The following is a 13,652-nucleotide window of genomic DNA, read 5'->3' as shown; positions in this document are numbered from 1 at the left end:
GTCTGTGTATATGCCTGTGTGCATGTCTGTCCGTCTGTGTATATGCCTGTGTGCATGTCTGTCTGTTTGTGTATATGCCTGTGTGCATGTGTGTGCATGCATGTTTCTTTCCATAAGTCCTTGGTCAGTGTTTCCACATAGAGATACCAATGCAAGGTGCTGCCTTTGAGAGCATCTGCTTACTTTCCCGATGACTAAGAAGCAGGAAGAGATGAAGCTTGGTCATTACAGAGCACTTTGTGACACAGTGACCTCATACTTCCTGTTTCCATCCGAGAGGGGGGCTGGTGGAAGGAACCATTTTAGCAGAAGGCCGTGAATGGGGGACTAGAAAGTGTTAAGGATGTGAAGTTTACATTTTCTGCAGAAAACCAGACATATTTTTAGCAAGCAAAACGCTGGAGTAAACCAGCAGTTGGATGAAGGAGCTGAACTTGAGGGGAATAGCAGCTGTGGCCCACTGACCCACGAGCAGGTCTGGGCATCAGGAGCTCACTCCTGCTTCTGAGTCTTGTACAGTTTCTGCTAAGCTGCTGCACCAGCCAGGCCTTGTTTGGAACTGATATCGAGACCAAACTCAATAGCAAAATAAATTCCGACATTTTTTGTCCTAGCTTTTGTGCCAGCGCTATAGAACAATGCTGTTCGGATGACTTTGTTCATAAAGGAGAGGACCCTTGAAAAGAGATGGGGGGACACGTCCCCTCTTTCCCATTTACAAGCCAATTGTGACGTAGGCCACACTGCAGCTGTGGGAGACACTCAGGGAAGAGCAGGGGGCCCCCGCCTCTGGCGATGACAAAAACAGTTTTCTCTTCTGAGTAGGATTTTGTTTCTGTGATTACGGGTTATACAGAGGGATGGAGTGACCATCCTCACGTGCTCATCAGACCCGCAGAGATGGGGAGCGTCGACATAAATGCTCCCTGGATCATCACATAAATGGCTAGAGCTGAACTCTCAACTGGTTCTTTTTCCCAGGAAGGATGGGAATCAGTCATCAGTCAAGGCAAGAAATAAATCTACTTTTTAAAAAAACCCTCCAGCTTCCTTGGAGTGCTTTCACATTTCAAGCGTGTAATTCCATGATTTTTAAGTAACTTTCTAGAGTTGTGTCAGTATCATCAGAGTCTGGGTTTGCGATGTTTTCCATCTTCCCAAAACGCTCTGTGCCATGTGTTGTCCTCAGTCAGCGTTCCCACCTGCATCCCCTGGCAGCCGATACAATCTGCTGTAATGTCCCTCATAGATTCGCCTGTTCTGGACATTTCAAATACAGGAAATCATAAAACATGTGGTCTCTCGCATCCGGCTTCTTTCATTTAGCATAATTGTTTTCAAGGTTCTTCCGCATCGTGGCTCATGTCTGTATTCCCTTCCTTTTTATTGCCGAGTCGTGTTCCACTGCATGGATGATACCATCTTTTGAATGTCCTTCTCTCAGTAGATGAAGTCTTTTCATTTTCTGGCTATCGTGAATACCGCCGCCGCCGTGCTTTACTGTGGCAGCTGGATCAAAACCCCACAAACTTGATGGCTTAAAACAAGAATTTATTCTCTCACAGTTCTGGAGACCAGAATTCAGGAATCAAGGTGTGGACGGGCTTGTCGCCCTCTGGAGACTCCTGGGGAGATTCCATTCCTTGCTTTTTTTTTTCTTTTTGAGACAAGAGTCTTACTATGACTTGAGGGCACATCATTCCAATGTCTGTCTCCTTTTTCACATCGTGGTTTTTTCTCTCCTGTATATCACTCAGAATCTGTCTCTCTCTCTCTCCTAAGGATATATGTGATTACACCGTTTAAGATCCACTTTGATAATTCAGGAGAGACCACTTTTCTCAAGGTCCTTATTTCATCAGCTCTTTGCCACATAAGCTAATAATGTGCAGGTTCCAGGATTTGATGTGGACACCTTTTGGCGAGAAATTTTTCAGTTGTGAACATGTGCATAAACTTTCTGTGTAGACACACACACGCACATATATATATAAAATTTCATTTCTTTTAGTAGATACCTAGGAATAGAATTGCTGGGTTGTATGGTAAATCGGTGTTTAACTTTTTGAGAAATTGCCGAACTGTTTTCAGAAGGGGCTATATCATTTTATATTCCCCCCGGCAATGTCTGAGGGTTCTAGTTTCTCTGTATTCTTGTCAATGGTCTGCTGCCTCCTTTTTTTTAACCATAGCTATTCTCGTGGATATGAAGTGGTACCTCATTGTGGCTTTAATTTGCATATCCCCATGACTAACAGTGCTGAACAATGTCTTATCGTGTGCTAATTTGTCATTCGTGTATAATTTTTTGTAAAATACCTATTCAGAGCTCTTGACCCAGTGTCCTCAAACTACAGCCCGTGGGCCACATGCCCGCCTAGGTCATTTATCTGACCTGCCGGGTGTTTTTGCCGCTGCTGCCTGTCCTGCTTAGCAGCCGACTCGTCCTAGGGCCCACAGTCCAGCCCTCCAACAATCTGAGGCACAGTGAACTGGCCCCCTGTTTAAAAAGTTTGTAGGACCCCTGCTTGGGTTGTCTTCTTTTTTTTGAGTTGTGAGCTAGTTTCCGGATTTCTACACCCTGGCCCAGCCACCAGCCATTGCCAGTGTTGAATACAGGGGTGGCTGGGGTCCCTGTGGTTGGGAGGTGCAAAGGCTGCCTGGTTCCTTAAGATGCCACGGGCTGGGGCAGGGCACCATCCCTGTACTGTCTGTCACCAGGGTGTGGGGGTGTCTGTCTGTAGATGGGACTCACAAGTGGCCTTTGGGCCACCAAATACTATGTTGGGGAAGCCGAAAGATGACCCCCCCCATGCTCTACAGGTCATCAGCTCAGTGGTGGGCAGCCATTCCGTGTGTCCATGTGTTGAGTGGAGGGCATGGGGGTCCCTTCTCTGCCTTACCGTGAGTGACTCCCATGAAATTATGAAATCATTGACTCCGCAGTTCACTATCCCGGAATGTTCTGTTTAGTGCCGCACATTCTAACTTTTCCCTGTATGTCTCATTTCCAGCGATCTATAACTACAATGCTTCTCAAGATGTGGAGCTCTCCTTGCAGATCGGCGACACGGTTCACATCCTGGAGATGTACGAGGGTAAGTCTGGCCGGCCCTCTGCCAACCTGGGGCAAGGGAAGAAACAGTGGAAGTCACTTATTAATAAAGCACTTAGGGTAAACATTACACACTGTACTTCCTGAAGCAGCACTAGTGAAAGTCCCGGAAACACTTGGAGGACACAGTTTTGTTCTGAGGGTGACAGAACAGCCAACTGGATACACTTGATCTTAGCCGGAAGGCTGAGAAGCCAGCTGAACACCAGAGCACAGACAGGCATAGACAGCAGCGTCGTGTGGACGTGTGAAGGACACACACACTGCCCCAGCCACTGGGAAGTGTCAGCTACAGAGCTGGCTTGCGGGAAGGCACTTGGGAAAACACGAGAGAGAGACTTTCTGGTGTTGCAGTGATTCTTTCAGAGAATTCGGCCAAGACTGCAGTAGGTCCGGAAAGCTGCTTGTGTGTCGCCTCCAAGTAGGTTGGACGAGGGCAGTGGTTCAGTTAACCTGGGAGACCTGGGAGTGGGCAGTGCTCAGGACTGCCTGTTTGCAAAGCACCCAGCATGTCTGGGGCCAGCCAAGGTCTCTGGCTTCAACTCAGGTGCTCTGAACCCTCAACGAAGGCTTCCTCCACGTTTCTAACCCAAACCCCCAGAGCGCAGTAAAGCACAGTCAGGCTGATGAAGTTGAGAGTCAAAGCCAAGCACAGTCTTCAGGGCCCAGTTCTGTTCTCTGAAGGTTGGCACAGGAATGAGTGGGAAGCGAGGCAGAATTAGTGGGGACTCTGCATTTGCAGAGGGCTTGTGAATGACAAAGGTGGTCCTCCAGGATCCTGTGCAGGTTCCTAGGGTGGGACACGGTGATGCGGGACGTGGATGGGGAGAGGCAGGAAAGCAGGAGGAATGCGGCAGAGTTTGGCCATTGCAAAGCTAAGCCATCTGCCTGTCTGCACAGAGGACTCTGCCGTTCCTGCTGCCTCCCTTTGGTTTTTGGCAGGTCAGGGTTTCGCATTATCCTCTCTACTTCTGCACAACTCAGTGCAACCATATAGGTCCCAGGGGCAGGTAGAAGACAGAGCCTGCTGTGTGCTTGTCCCTTTCCATTCACTCTCTGCGGCTTTCATCCTCATTTTCTCAGGCCCAGCCAAACACCCGTTCTGAGCCACCAGAACGGTCAGCTTACCTCTGGCTTATGAAAACCACAGTCCCCTCTGACCTCGCAAAGTCCTACCTCTTTGTCAAGGGGACAGATTAATCCCCTCTGGCCTCTTTAGGCATACATTTATTTTCCTGTTGTACAAATGAAAAGCATATGTTTAATTTTTCTAAGTTTTCCATATGGGGTTGGAAAGAATATTAATATTTAAGAGTCACTGGGTGTAAAGTTCTACCTATAATAATTAGATTCCAATTCTTGGTCATTTTTTCAAATTTGTTGTATGCTAACTTCTTTTTCTGCTTTTTCTGTTACTCATAGAGCTGTGTTAAATCTTCAACTGTGATTGTAACGTGTCTGTGTCTCTTTACAATAATGTCAGTTGTTTGCTTTTTGTGTTCTGAGAGCTGTTTGGGGGTGCCTACCATTTTAGAAAGGTTGTGCTCCACAGTTCCAACTTGTAACCCTTTCATCACTGTCTCAATCCGTAGTAATGCATTATGCCTTACTCTATTTTTGTCTAAAATTACGGCCAACTCATTGGTACTTCTGGGGTTCTCTTGGCCCCAGAAGGCTGTCAGGAATGTTCCTTTGTTCTTAGGCATTCAGGGATAATCAGTAGATGCCCCAGACAGCCCCAAATGCTGGGCTGGACATTTTTAGTTTTGGTCTTTTTTCGGGTCTTGGTAATTCTTCATTGCCATGTTAACTGTCTTGTGTGTGTGTGTGTGTTGTTTTTTTTTTTTTTTTTTTTTTTTTTGGGTGTGTGTGTGGCTGGAGCCGGGTTTGAACCCACTACCTCCAGTATATGAGGCCGGCACCTTACTCCTTTGAGTCACAGGAACTGCCCAAATGTGTGCTGTTTTGCTAAGATTTTCTAATTGCCCTGTGGCTTGTGGGAGGAAAGAATGGAAAGTTGATCTAAAGTAAAGTAAATGATGTTTTAAAAATACATCATTGAGGCTCGGTGCCTGTGGCGCAAGTGGCTAAGGTGCCAGCCACATACCCCCAAGGTGGCGGGTTCAAATCCAGCCCGGGCTGCCAAAACAACAATGACGGCAACCAAAAAATAGCTGGGCGTTGTAGTGGGCGCCTGTGGTCCCAGCTACTTGGGAGGCTGAGGCAGGAGACTCGCTTAAGCCCAGGAGTTGGAGGTTGCTGTGAGCTGTGATGCCACAGCACTCTACCCAGGGGCACAGCTTGAGGCTCTGTCTCAAAAAAAAAAAAATACATCATTGAAATTCTTTTTTCATTTATATGTGACCCTAGTATATATTTTTTGACACAATGAATTGAAGAACTTTATCTTGTTAGGGTTTATATTGTAGTAATTTTTAGCATGCTCATTATTTATACTTAACTGAGTGGTTTTCCACTTGGCCAGTGAGCATTCGAGAAGGCAGCACTGCTCGGGGCCACTGAACCACTATCATTAAATATCAATATAAACCCAGACACAGGAACTCATCCTCTTCAAATGTCATGAACTTGAGTCGGAAAAGTCCAAAACTCACCTGCGTCCGGTATTTTGCAGTTCACATGGTGGGACAATCAGAGGAAGTCCTGGTCCAGTTGACAATCACAAAGAAAAGGTTGATTTCATCTTCATTGCATCTTCAGTACCATGGTCCACACACAAGAAGTCAGTTTTCTTCCTAATTGCTGCCATAAAATATTTGCTGTGCCAGCCATAGAACTCTTTGATCTCAGAGAAGGACATCAGTGCCTGTTCTTTAAAAGTGGACACATGTCCCGGTGTGGATGGGGAAGGGAGATTGAGAATGGGAGTTTGCATCCTGGGCTTACCAAGTTCATCAACCACCAAGTGGCATATTGCCTTGACAGACAGATTATTACATGGGATTGTATTTTTTCAGTAGTGTTCACTTACGGGATTAGTTTTTCAGTTGGTGCCTATCTCGCTAGATGCCATAGGTTCTTGTATCTGCCGAGTACTTAGAGTTCTTGGCTGGATCCTCAAATTCCAAATTTCAGGCAGCCGAGGACTAGGCGAGGGCAGGAGGGCTTTGCAAACACGAAACACAATGGAGATGCTGAGTAATAACTGGTGTCCGCTCCCTCCTTTGAAAAAATAAACAAAATGGAAATACCCACAGGACTGCTGGATGGGATTTAAGGCTGGTGCTGGCACCGTGTCGTGGCCCCAGGGCTTTGCATCTGTTAGCCTCCTCTCTCTGCACGCCCGTCCCCACCCTGCCCCTGAGGTACATGCATGCCAGATCTCTGCGTGTTTTTCCGGTGTGTACATGAGTCCTCCCAGACATGAAAAATTCTTTTCTCCGCCACAACAGAACACCAGTTAGGGCTCTCCTTTCTCTGTGTCCTGCCCTGTGCTTGAATGACTGATCTCTGAGAGTGACAGCTTCTTGAAGGCAAAACCTGCCTCTCTTCTGTGTACAGGGCCCGTGCCTACCTAGCTGCTGAATGAATAAGAGAAAATGGGAGCCCAAAGAAAGCTGGTGTAAAGATCGAAGGGATCAGAGGTCACTGCCACAAGACCTGGGATTACAAGGCAGAGCTGTTGTTCCCCTCCCATGGGGGAACCGTAAGGGGGTGCTGACGCTTCGCTGCCCCCCTGCACATTATGGGAAGATTTAGTCATTGCTTCAGCTTTTGTTTTTAAATTACACCTTCGTTGAGCTATAACTCAAATACCAATACAGTTCGCTCACTTTATTTATTTAATTTTTAGAGACAGTCTCACTTTGTCATCCTCCGTAGAGTGCGGTGGCATCACAGCTCACAGCAACCTCCAGCTCTTGGGCTTCGGCGATTCTCTTGCCTCAGCCTCCAGAGCAGATGGGACTACAGGCACCTGCCACAATGCCAGGCTATTTTTTTGTGGTTGCAGTTTGGCCAGGGCTGGCCCCGAACCCACCACCCTTGGTAGATGGGGCCGTTTACTCACTCACTGAGCCATAGACACTGCCCCGGTTTACTCATTTTAAGTATACAATTCAGTGGTGGTTTACTAAGGACACCGCACACAGAGTTGGGGAGCTGTCATCACTACCTACTTTCAGAACATTCTCATCACCCCAAAAGAAGCTCTGTACCCATCAGCAGTCATTCCTTCCCTGGCTCTAGGCAGCCACGAATCTCCTCTCTGCCTCTCTGGATTTATCTATTCTAGACATTTCATATAAATGCAGTCATACAGTGTGTGGTCTTGTGTGACCGGCTTCTTTCACACCTCACGATGTTTGAAGGCTCATCTATATTACAGCATGCCGAATAATATTCATCATAGTATATGACATCTATCCGTTCTTCAGCTGATGGACATTTGGGCTGTTTAGACTTTGTGGCTGCTGTGAATATTCATGCACAGGTTTTTGTGTGGACAGGTGTTTTCATTTCTCTAGGGAAGAAATCCAGGAGCGGAATTGCTGAGTCCTAGGGTAACTCTATATTGAATGTTTTGAGAAATTGCCAGAGTGATTGAGCTGTGGCTCAAAAACAGGAGAGCACGGTCCAAGTGAGAGAGCGTCCGTCACTCATTTCTTCTCGCTAGTTCCTTCTCCTGACCTCATATGTGGACTTCATCTGTCTCTAAAAGATGAGGGGAGTAGAATTAGAGATCTTACGTCCTGCTCATTCTCTCTGGCTCCCCAAGAATTAATTGCCTTCAGAGACTTGATCAGGGGACACAAGTGCTCAAAGACTGAACACAGCCTTTGGTTCAGTCTTGCCTTTGGTTATTGCTGGGTCTTTGCTTTTTTTTTTTTTTTTTATTTTTTTTTTTTTTTTGAGACAGAGCCTCAAGCTGTCCCCCTGGGTAGAGTGCCGTGGCATTACAGCTCACAGCAACCACCAACTCCTGGGCTCAAGCGAGTCTCCTGCCTCTGCCTCCCAAGTAGCTAGGACCACAGGCGCCCGCCACAACGCCCGGCTATTTTTTGGTTGCAGCCATCATTGTTGTTTGGCAGGTCCGGGCTGGGGATTTGAACCCGCCACCTTAGGTGTACGTGGCTGGCGCCTTAGCCGGTTGAGCTATAGGTGCCGAGCCTATTTTGTAGTTTTTGATCAGGGCTGGGTTTGAACCCGCCACCTCCAGCATATGGCGCCCTACTCCTTTCAGCCACAGGCGCTGCCTGTGTCTTTTCTTTTTTAACCAGGGCAGGTGTTTGGCAGTGAGATTCCCCATTCCTTATTGCAAATGTTCGTTCCCACCCCACATCTGTGGCAGAAAGAGCCCCGACACCTGGACATTCCAGTCACGGTCATTTCTTCATTCAGCATCACTTGTTGAGTGCCTGCCATATGCCAGGTGTGTTTCTAGAGCATGAGAGATGTTCTAGGCACTGAGGTCTCTTGAACAACTGGTCTCTTCTTACTCTTGGGGTTTGCATTGGAGGGATGGATAAAAACAAGTAAGAAAGCAAAAACGTTTGGCGACAGTCTTAGAGTTGCCATGGGGAGAACAGGTGGTGTTGCGGGGACCAGAGGGGTCGTGTGCTGGAGGAGGATGAAGAGGAGGACCACTTCAATTAGGTGGTTGACTGTCTCTGGTCAAGACACTGCCCCCTCGTGCATCATGGTCATTTCATTTAAACTTGAGTCACTCTTTGAATTGAAAGTGATCAAATGTAAGGGTTTTGAAGAATACGTAGTGCCTTATAAATGTAAAGTGTCAGCAGCCTGTTACCATGGACACTTCTCTCCTGTGAGTAACCACAGTCTAGTCGCACGTGGTTTCAGGCCCAGGTTCTCCTGTTCCTCCAGTACCAGTTTCTTGTATTTAATTCACATCCACTGAGTAACTCTTTTCCAAGCCCCATAAACCACTCACAAGCTCAGAAGAAAGGGTTGCACATGTTAGTGGTGATTTCTGAGGTCAAAACAACACAGATGGCTCTCATTGGAACTGATCTGGTAAGGTAATGTCTCTGAGGTTCCCACAGGCAGGTATAGCTCGAAGTTGTACGTCATTTCAGGGGAGTTTGTAAAGGACAGCCCACATGCTAGGACTGGAGTCAAAGGAAACGGGCGACCCTGGAAAGTTGAAAGAAATAAAATAAAAAGCATTTGTATGTGGACAGGAGATCCCCAACGCACCCTTCTTATTTCTTCTGTATGAAGCCAGTTTTAAAATATACCTTAATAAAAATATTCACTCCCTTATATTATAAAAAGAAATAAAAATGATTATGACTTGAGCTGCACATGCTTTGAATCTCACCTTTATAAAGTGGGCCTTCATGACAGATAAGGTACGTGGCAATGAGTTTTGTCTCTGTGGCTGACAAAACTTTCTAACAGGCATAAAAAAGGAGAGAGCTCACTTGAAGATGTGTTTCAGGCCGATGAGGCTTAATAACCATTGTTTTGAGATGCGGTCCTAAGAACCCTGCGTGGGACCTTATGGTACAGGAAGGCACCTAACTTTTTGAGAATGTCTGATGCCGGAAGATCTGTTGTCATTTTTTACTGTTTTTTTGGTTTTTTTTTTTTGAGACAGAGCCTCAAGCTGTCCCCCTGGGTAGAGTGCCCTGGCATCAGCACTCACAGCAACCTCCAACCCCTGGGCTCAAGTGAGTCTCCTGCCTCCGCCTCCCAAGTAGCTGGGACCACAGGCGCCCACCACAACGCCTAGCAGCTATTTTTGGGTTGCAGCCATCATTGTTTGGTGGGCCTGGGCTGGATTTGAACCTGCCACCTTGGGTATATGTGGCCGATGCCTTAGCCACTTGAGCCACAGGTGCCAAGCCTGAAATCTCTTTCTTATTCCTCCTATCTGCTCATTTCTTTCTCTCCTTGGTCAACCACGCCCAATGGTCACAAGGCAAATTGAGAGATAAAATATTCAAAACTGATTTAAAATTTTTTTTTTTGGCCGGGGCTGGGTTTGAACCCGCCACCTCCAGCATCTGGAGCTAGTATCCTACCCTGTTGAGCCACTGGCACCGCCCCAAAACGGATTTTAAAAAGCAGTTCTTTATAGCACGCATCAAAATCTAATAGATATAAACTGTGCTAGAGTCTTCGATGCATCTGTAACTTCTGTTTACTTTTGTTACTCCACTAGTCAAGATAATTAAAAGTTTATTGTCATTCAGAATCCATACTGCCACCGTGATCTAGTTACAGAAACAACTGCTTTTTCAAAAATGTAAATGGCAGGGAGCCCAACAGCTTGGATTTTTATGACAAGCGCTGCGTGCAAACATTTGGCATTGGCCTTGAAAGCAAATTAGGCCTTGTGACATTTTGTGGAGTTTGCTTGGTCACTTCCCACATCTGTCTGACCTTTACCTTAAATGCAGCTTGGAAGCCACCGCTGTTGGGGACATATGTTCCTGAGATGTGTTTTTCACGAGATATGTGTGGCAGTAGGAGTGTGTTTACCAGAAAAATTAATTAAAAGGAGGGCCAGTGAAAAAGCTTACTGACCTCAGAATTAACCTTACAAGAAAAGAGTGTCTTCTTGTTCTACTTTTTTCTTTCTTTTTTTTGAGATAGAGTCTTATTAAGTCACCCTCGATAGAATGCTGTGGCATCACGGCTCACAGCAACCTCCAAAACTTTGGCTTAAGTGGTTCTCTTGCCTCAGCCTCCCAGGTGCCTGGGACTATAGACACCAGCCACAACGCCCGGCTATTTTTTCCCTTTTTGAGATAGAGTCTCATTCTGTTGCCCCAGCTGGAGTGCAGTGGTGTCTTCAGCTCCCTGCACCCTCAAACTCCTGGGCTCAAGCAATCATCCTGCCTCACCTTCCCAAGTAGCTGGGGCTACAGGTGCACCCCTAGCTAATTCATTCTGTTTTTGATAGAAATGGGTTTTCACTCAGAATGGTCTTGAACTACTGACCTCATGAGATCCTTCTGCCTTGGCCTCCCAGAGTGCTGAGATTATAGACAGGAGACACTGCTTTTGGGTGTGATGTATTTGAATATGCTTCCAAAATGTTATCTTTAGAATGTGCATTATTCAGGTATAGGCATATATGGAATCTTCTAGTGTAGAGGGAAGAACTCTGGTTTGAGTGATACTTTTTTTCCTTACTCTGTCTTGAACTAATACTTGGAATTGACCTGTTTGGGCAGCTCCTGTTCACCTAAGAAGAGAAAGTCAGCCTGAAAGCAATTTAGGAATGCTTTGGAGGAATGTTCCCAGTAGATTTTGGTATTCTACAAATTTTGGACTCCAAGGGATCTTGGTTGGATCGAGGGGTCAACAGGGGGCAGTGTGGTGGAAGAGGCATAGTGCATCCCATGCTCACACACCGCCACTCACGGCTGTCTCCACTCCTCTGACTGCTGAGCCGTTCACATCATTTGTTGTGTAATCTTTATTAAAAATGCCTCAGTATGGTATCTCCACATAAAACCACTGTAGTGCTGGGTAAGACGGCGTTAAACGTTAGCATAAGGAGAAAAAATATTAGTATAAGGAGAAAGTCTTAGAGGAAGATTCAAAGTTGAGTTAGGGTAAATGAACATAAGATATCTGTCCTCTTGCCTGTATCTGGAGAAAAGGTTCCATTACATATACGCCTCTGTCTCGTTCATAGTAATATAAGAGTAATTTATGATTTTTCTTTTTGTTTGTTTTAGAGACAGAGTCTCATTTTATCACCATCAGTAGAGTGCCGAAGTGTCACAGCTCACAACAACCTCTAGCTCTTGGGCTTAGGCGATTCTCTTGCCTCAACCTCCGAAGTAGCTGGGACTACAGGTGCCTGCCACAATGCCTGGCTATTTTTTGTTGCAGTTTGGCCAGGGCTGGTCTCGAACCCACTACCCTCGGTATATGGGACCGACGCCCTACTCACTGAGCCACAGGTGCCACCGTAATTTATGATCTTGGAAAGAATTCAAAGACTCAATATTGTCAAAATTTCAGTCCTTCCCAGCTTGGTTTATAGATGTGGTGCAATCCTAGTTAAAATTCCATCATCTTTTCTGCCATTTTCTTAGGGCAGGGAAGTTACCATGCTGGGAAATAAAATTACATCTTCTTAACTGGCACCACAGCTCTGGAGTGAAGCATCCCCTCTCGTAGCGTTCCCGCTGCGCAGGCTAGGTCTCGACTTTATTGTTAATAATTTAGGAATAATTTAGAGAGGTTCTGCTCCTTCTGGGGAGCACAGACACATTCCTTAGAAAAGAAAAAAAGAACTCCAAACAGAGTCATCAGCTGTCATCAAAGTACAAAGCCCTAAGAGCTGGAGATGGTCCCTGGACCGTGTCATCGGGCACCTTCAGCTTCTAACTTGGCTGACACTGTTACGCGTCTCTCTGTGTGCCAGGCATCCAGTGACTTTGATGTCCCGAATCTCAGTTCGTACAGTCCTGGAAGACCAGAGTCGTCGAGGTTCTTTTAACTGATATGAAAACCAAGGTTAAGAAACCTGAAGAAGTTCACATGACTGTTAAACGGTGGGGATGTGATTCTCACCAGGGTCCCCTGGAATCCAAGTGCAGGGGTCTTTCCACAATCTGCGGCCCTTTGGGAAATGATGTTTATGCTTTGGATAGAACATGCAGTCTTCCAGCGGGGGCAGGGTTTTTCTGCTTTTTAAATACTGGTCAGACATTTTTACCAGTACCCCAAATGTGCCCACGTTGGGGTGAGCCCTTTCTGAACCTCCCTCCTCCCTGGCTCTTCTGCACAAACTTGCCCCTCCAGCCGGGTGGTCTCGCTCCTGCCCTCAAGAGGGATGAGATCGAGGTTTATCTTCTCAGTCAAATTCCCTGAACCCCACAGAGTTTAGTACACTTCTTTATAAAAAACGGACCTCATACAATAAATCTCGCTTGATTAATTTTACTCTTCTCTGGTTGGTATTTCAAACTCTGCCAATAAAACAAATGTAAGGACTCTTAGCAAATTCACTGCTGCCCCTGGTAAAATTACACAGTACCTCCTGCTTTCTTGAACTGGTTGATCAAGGGAGAGGAATTCATCGTGGGAGTGGAAAGTTATACTTTTAGCAAGGACTAACTGCTAGCAGGATTACCTTACTTTAAGAAAGAGAGGGAGGGTGGCGCCTGTTGCTCAAAGGAGTAGGGCACCGGCCCCATATACTGGAGGTGGTGGGTACAAACCCTGCCCTGGCCAAAAACTGCAAAAAAAAAGAGGGAAAAGCCACATCTAGAAAATAAAAGTGAGATAAATAAAACCAGAACGAGAAGGTCGTCTAGCCCAGAGGAGATTTTATTTCTGTCCTTTCACTGAGCTTCCTGGAGGCAGTGAAGGTGCAAAGAGGTTTCCTAGTTTTGCAGTGGACCTCTGGGTATGTCACCTCTCCATCCTGTGCCCTGTTGTTTGTCTCCATTTCTTCCCCATCACCACCTGGTCCCTTTGCTTGTCTAAGGAGGTACTCGCTCATTGCAAATAGAAGTTCTTGGCTTGGCACATGTGGCTCAAGTGGCTAAGGCGCCAGCCACAATACACCTAAGGTGGCGGGTTC

The 13,652-nt window shown here is 46.3% G+C and overlaps 1 protein-coding gene across 1 annotated transcript in view; it reads left to right on the top strand.

The window, feature by feature from the left end:
• DOCK5 (dedicator of cytokinesis 5) overlaps positions 1-13,652 on the top strand; it is a 196,041-nt gene that overhangs the window by 55,076 nt on the left and 127,313 nt on the right. Inside the window, exon 2 of the mRNA XM_012807685.2 lies at positions 3,015-3,098. Coding sequence (XP_012663139.1) covers positions 3,015-3,098 — 84 coding nt within the window. The remainder of the gene's footprint in view (positions 1-3,014; positions 3,099-13,652) is intronic.

Source organism: Otolemur garnettii, unplaced genomic scaffold (genome assembly GCF_000181295.1).
Source record: "Otolemur garnettii isolate 467f Iridium unplaced genomic scaffold, OtoGar3 scaffold00074, whole genome shotgun sequence".
NCBI classification, from domain to species: domain Eukaryota; kingdom Metazoa; phylum Chordata; class Mammalia; order Primates; family Galagidae; genus Otolemur; species Otolemur garnettii.
The sequence above is the reverse complement of the archived record's forward strand: the minus strand, read 5'-3'. Positions and strand labels throughout refer to the sequence as shown.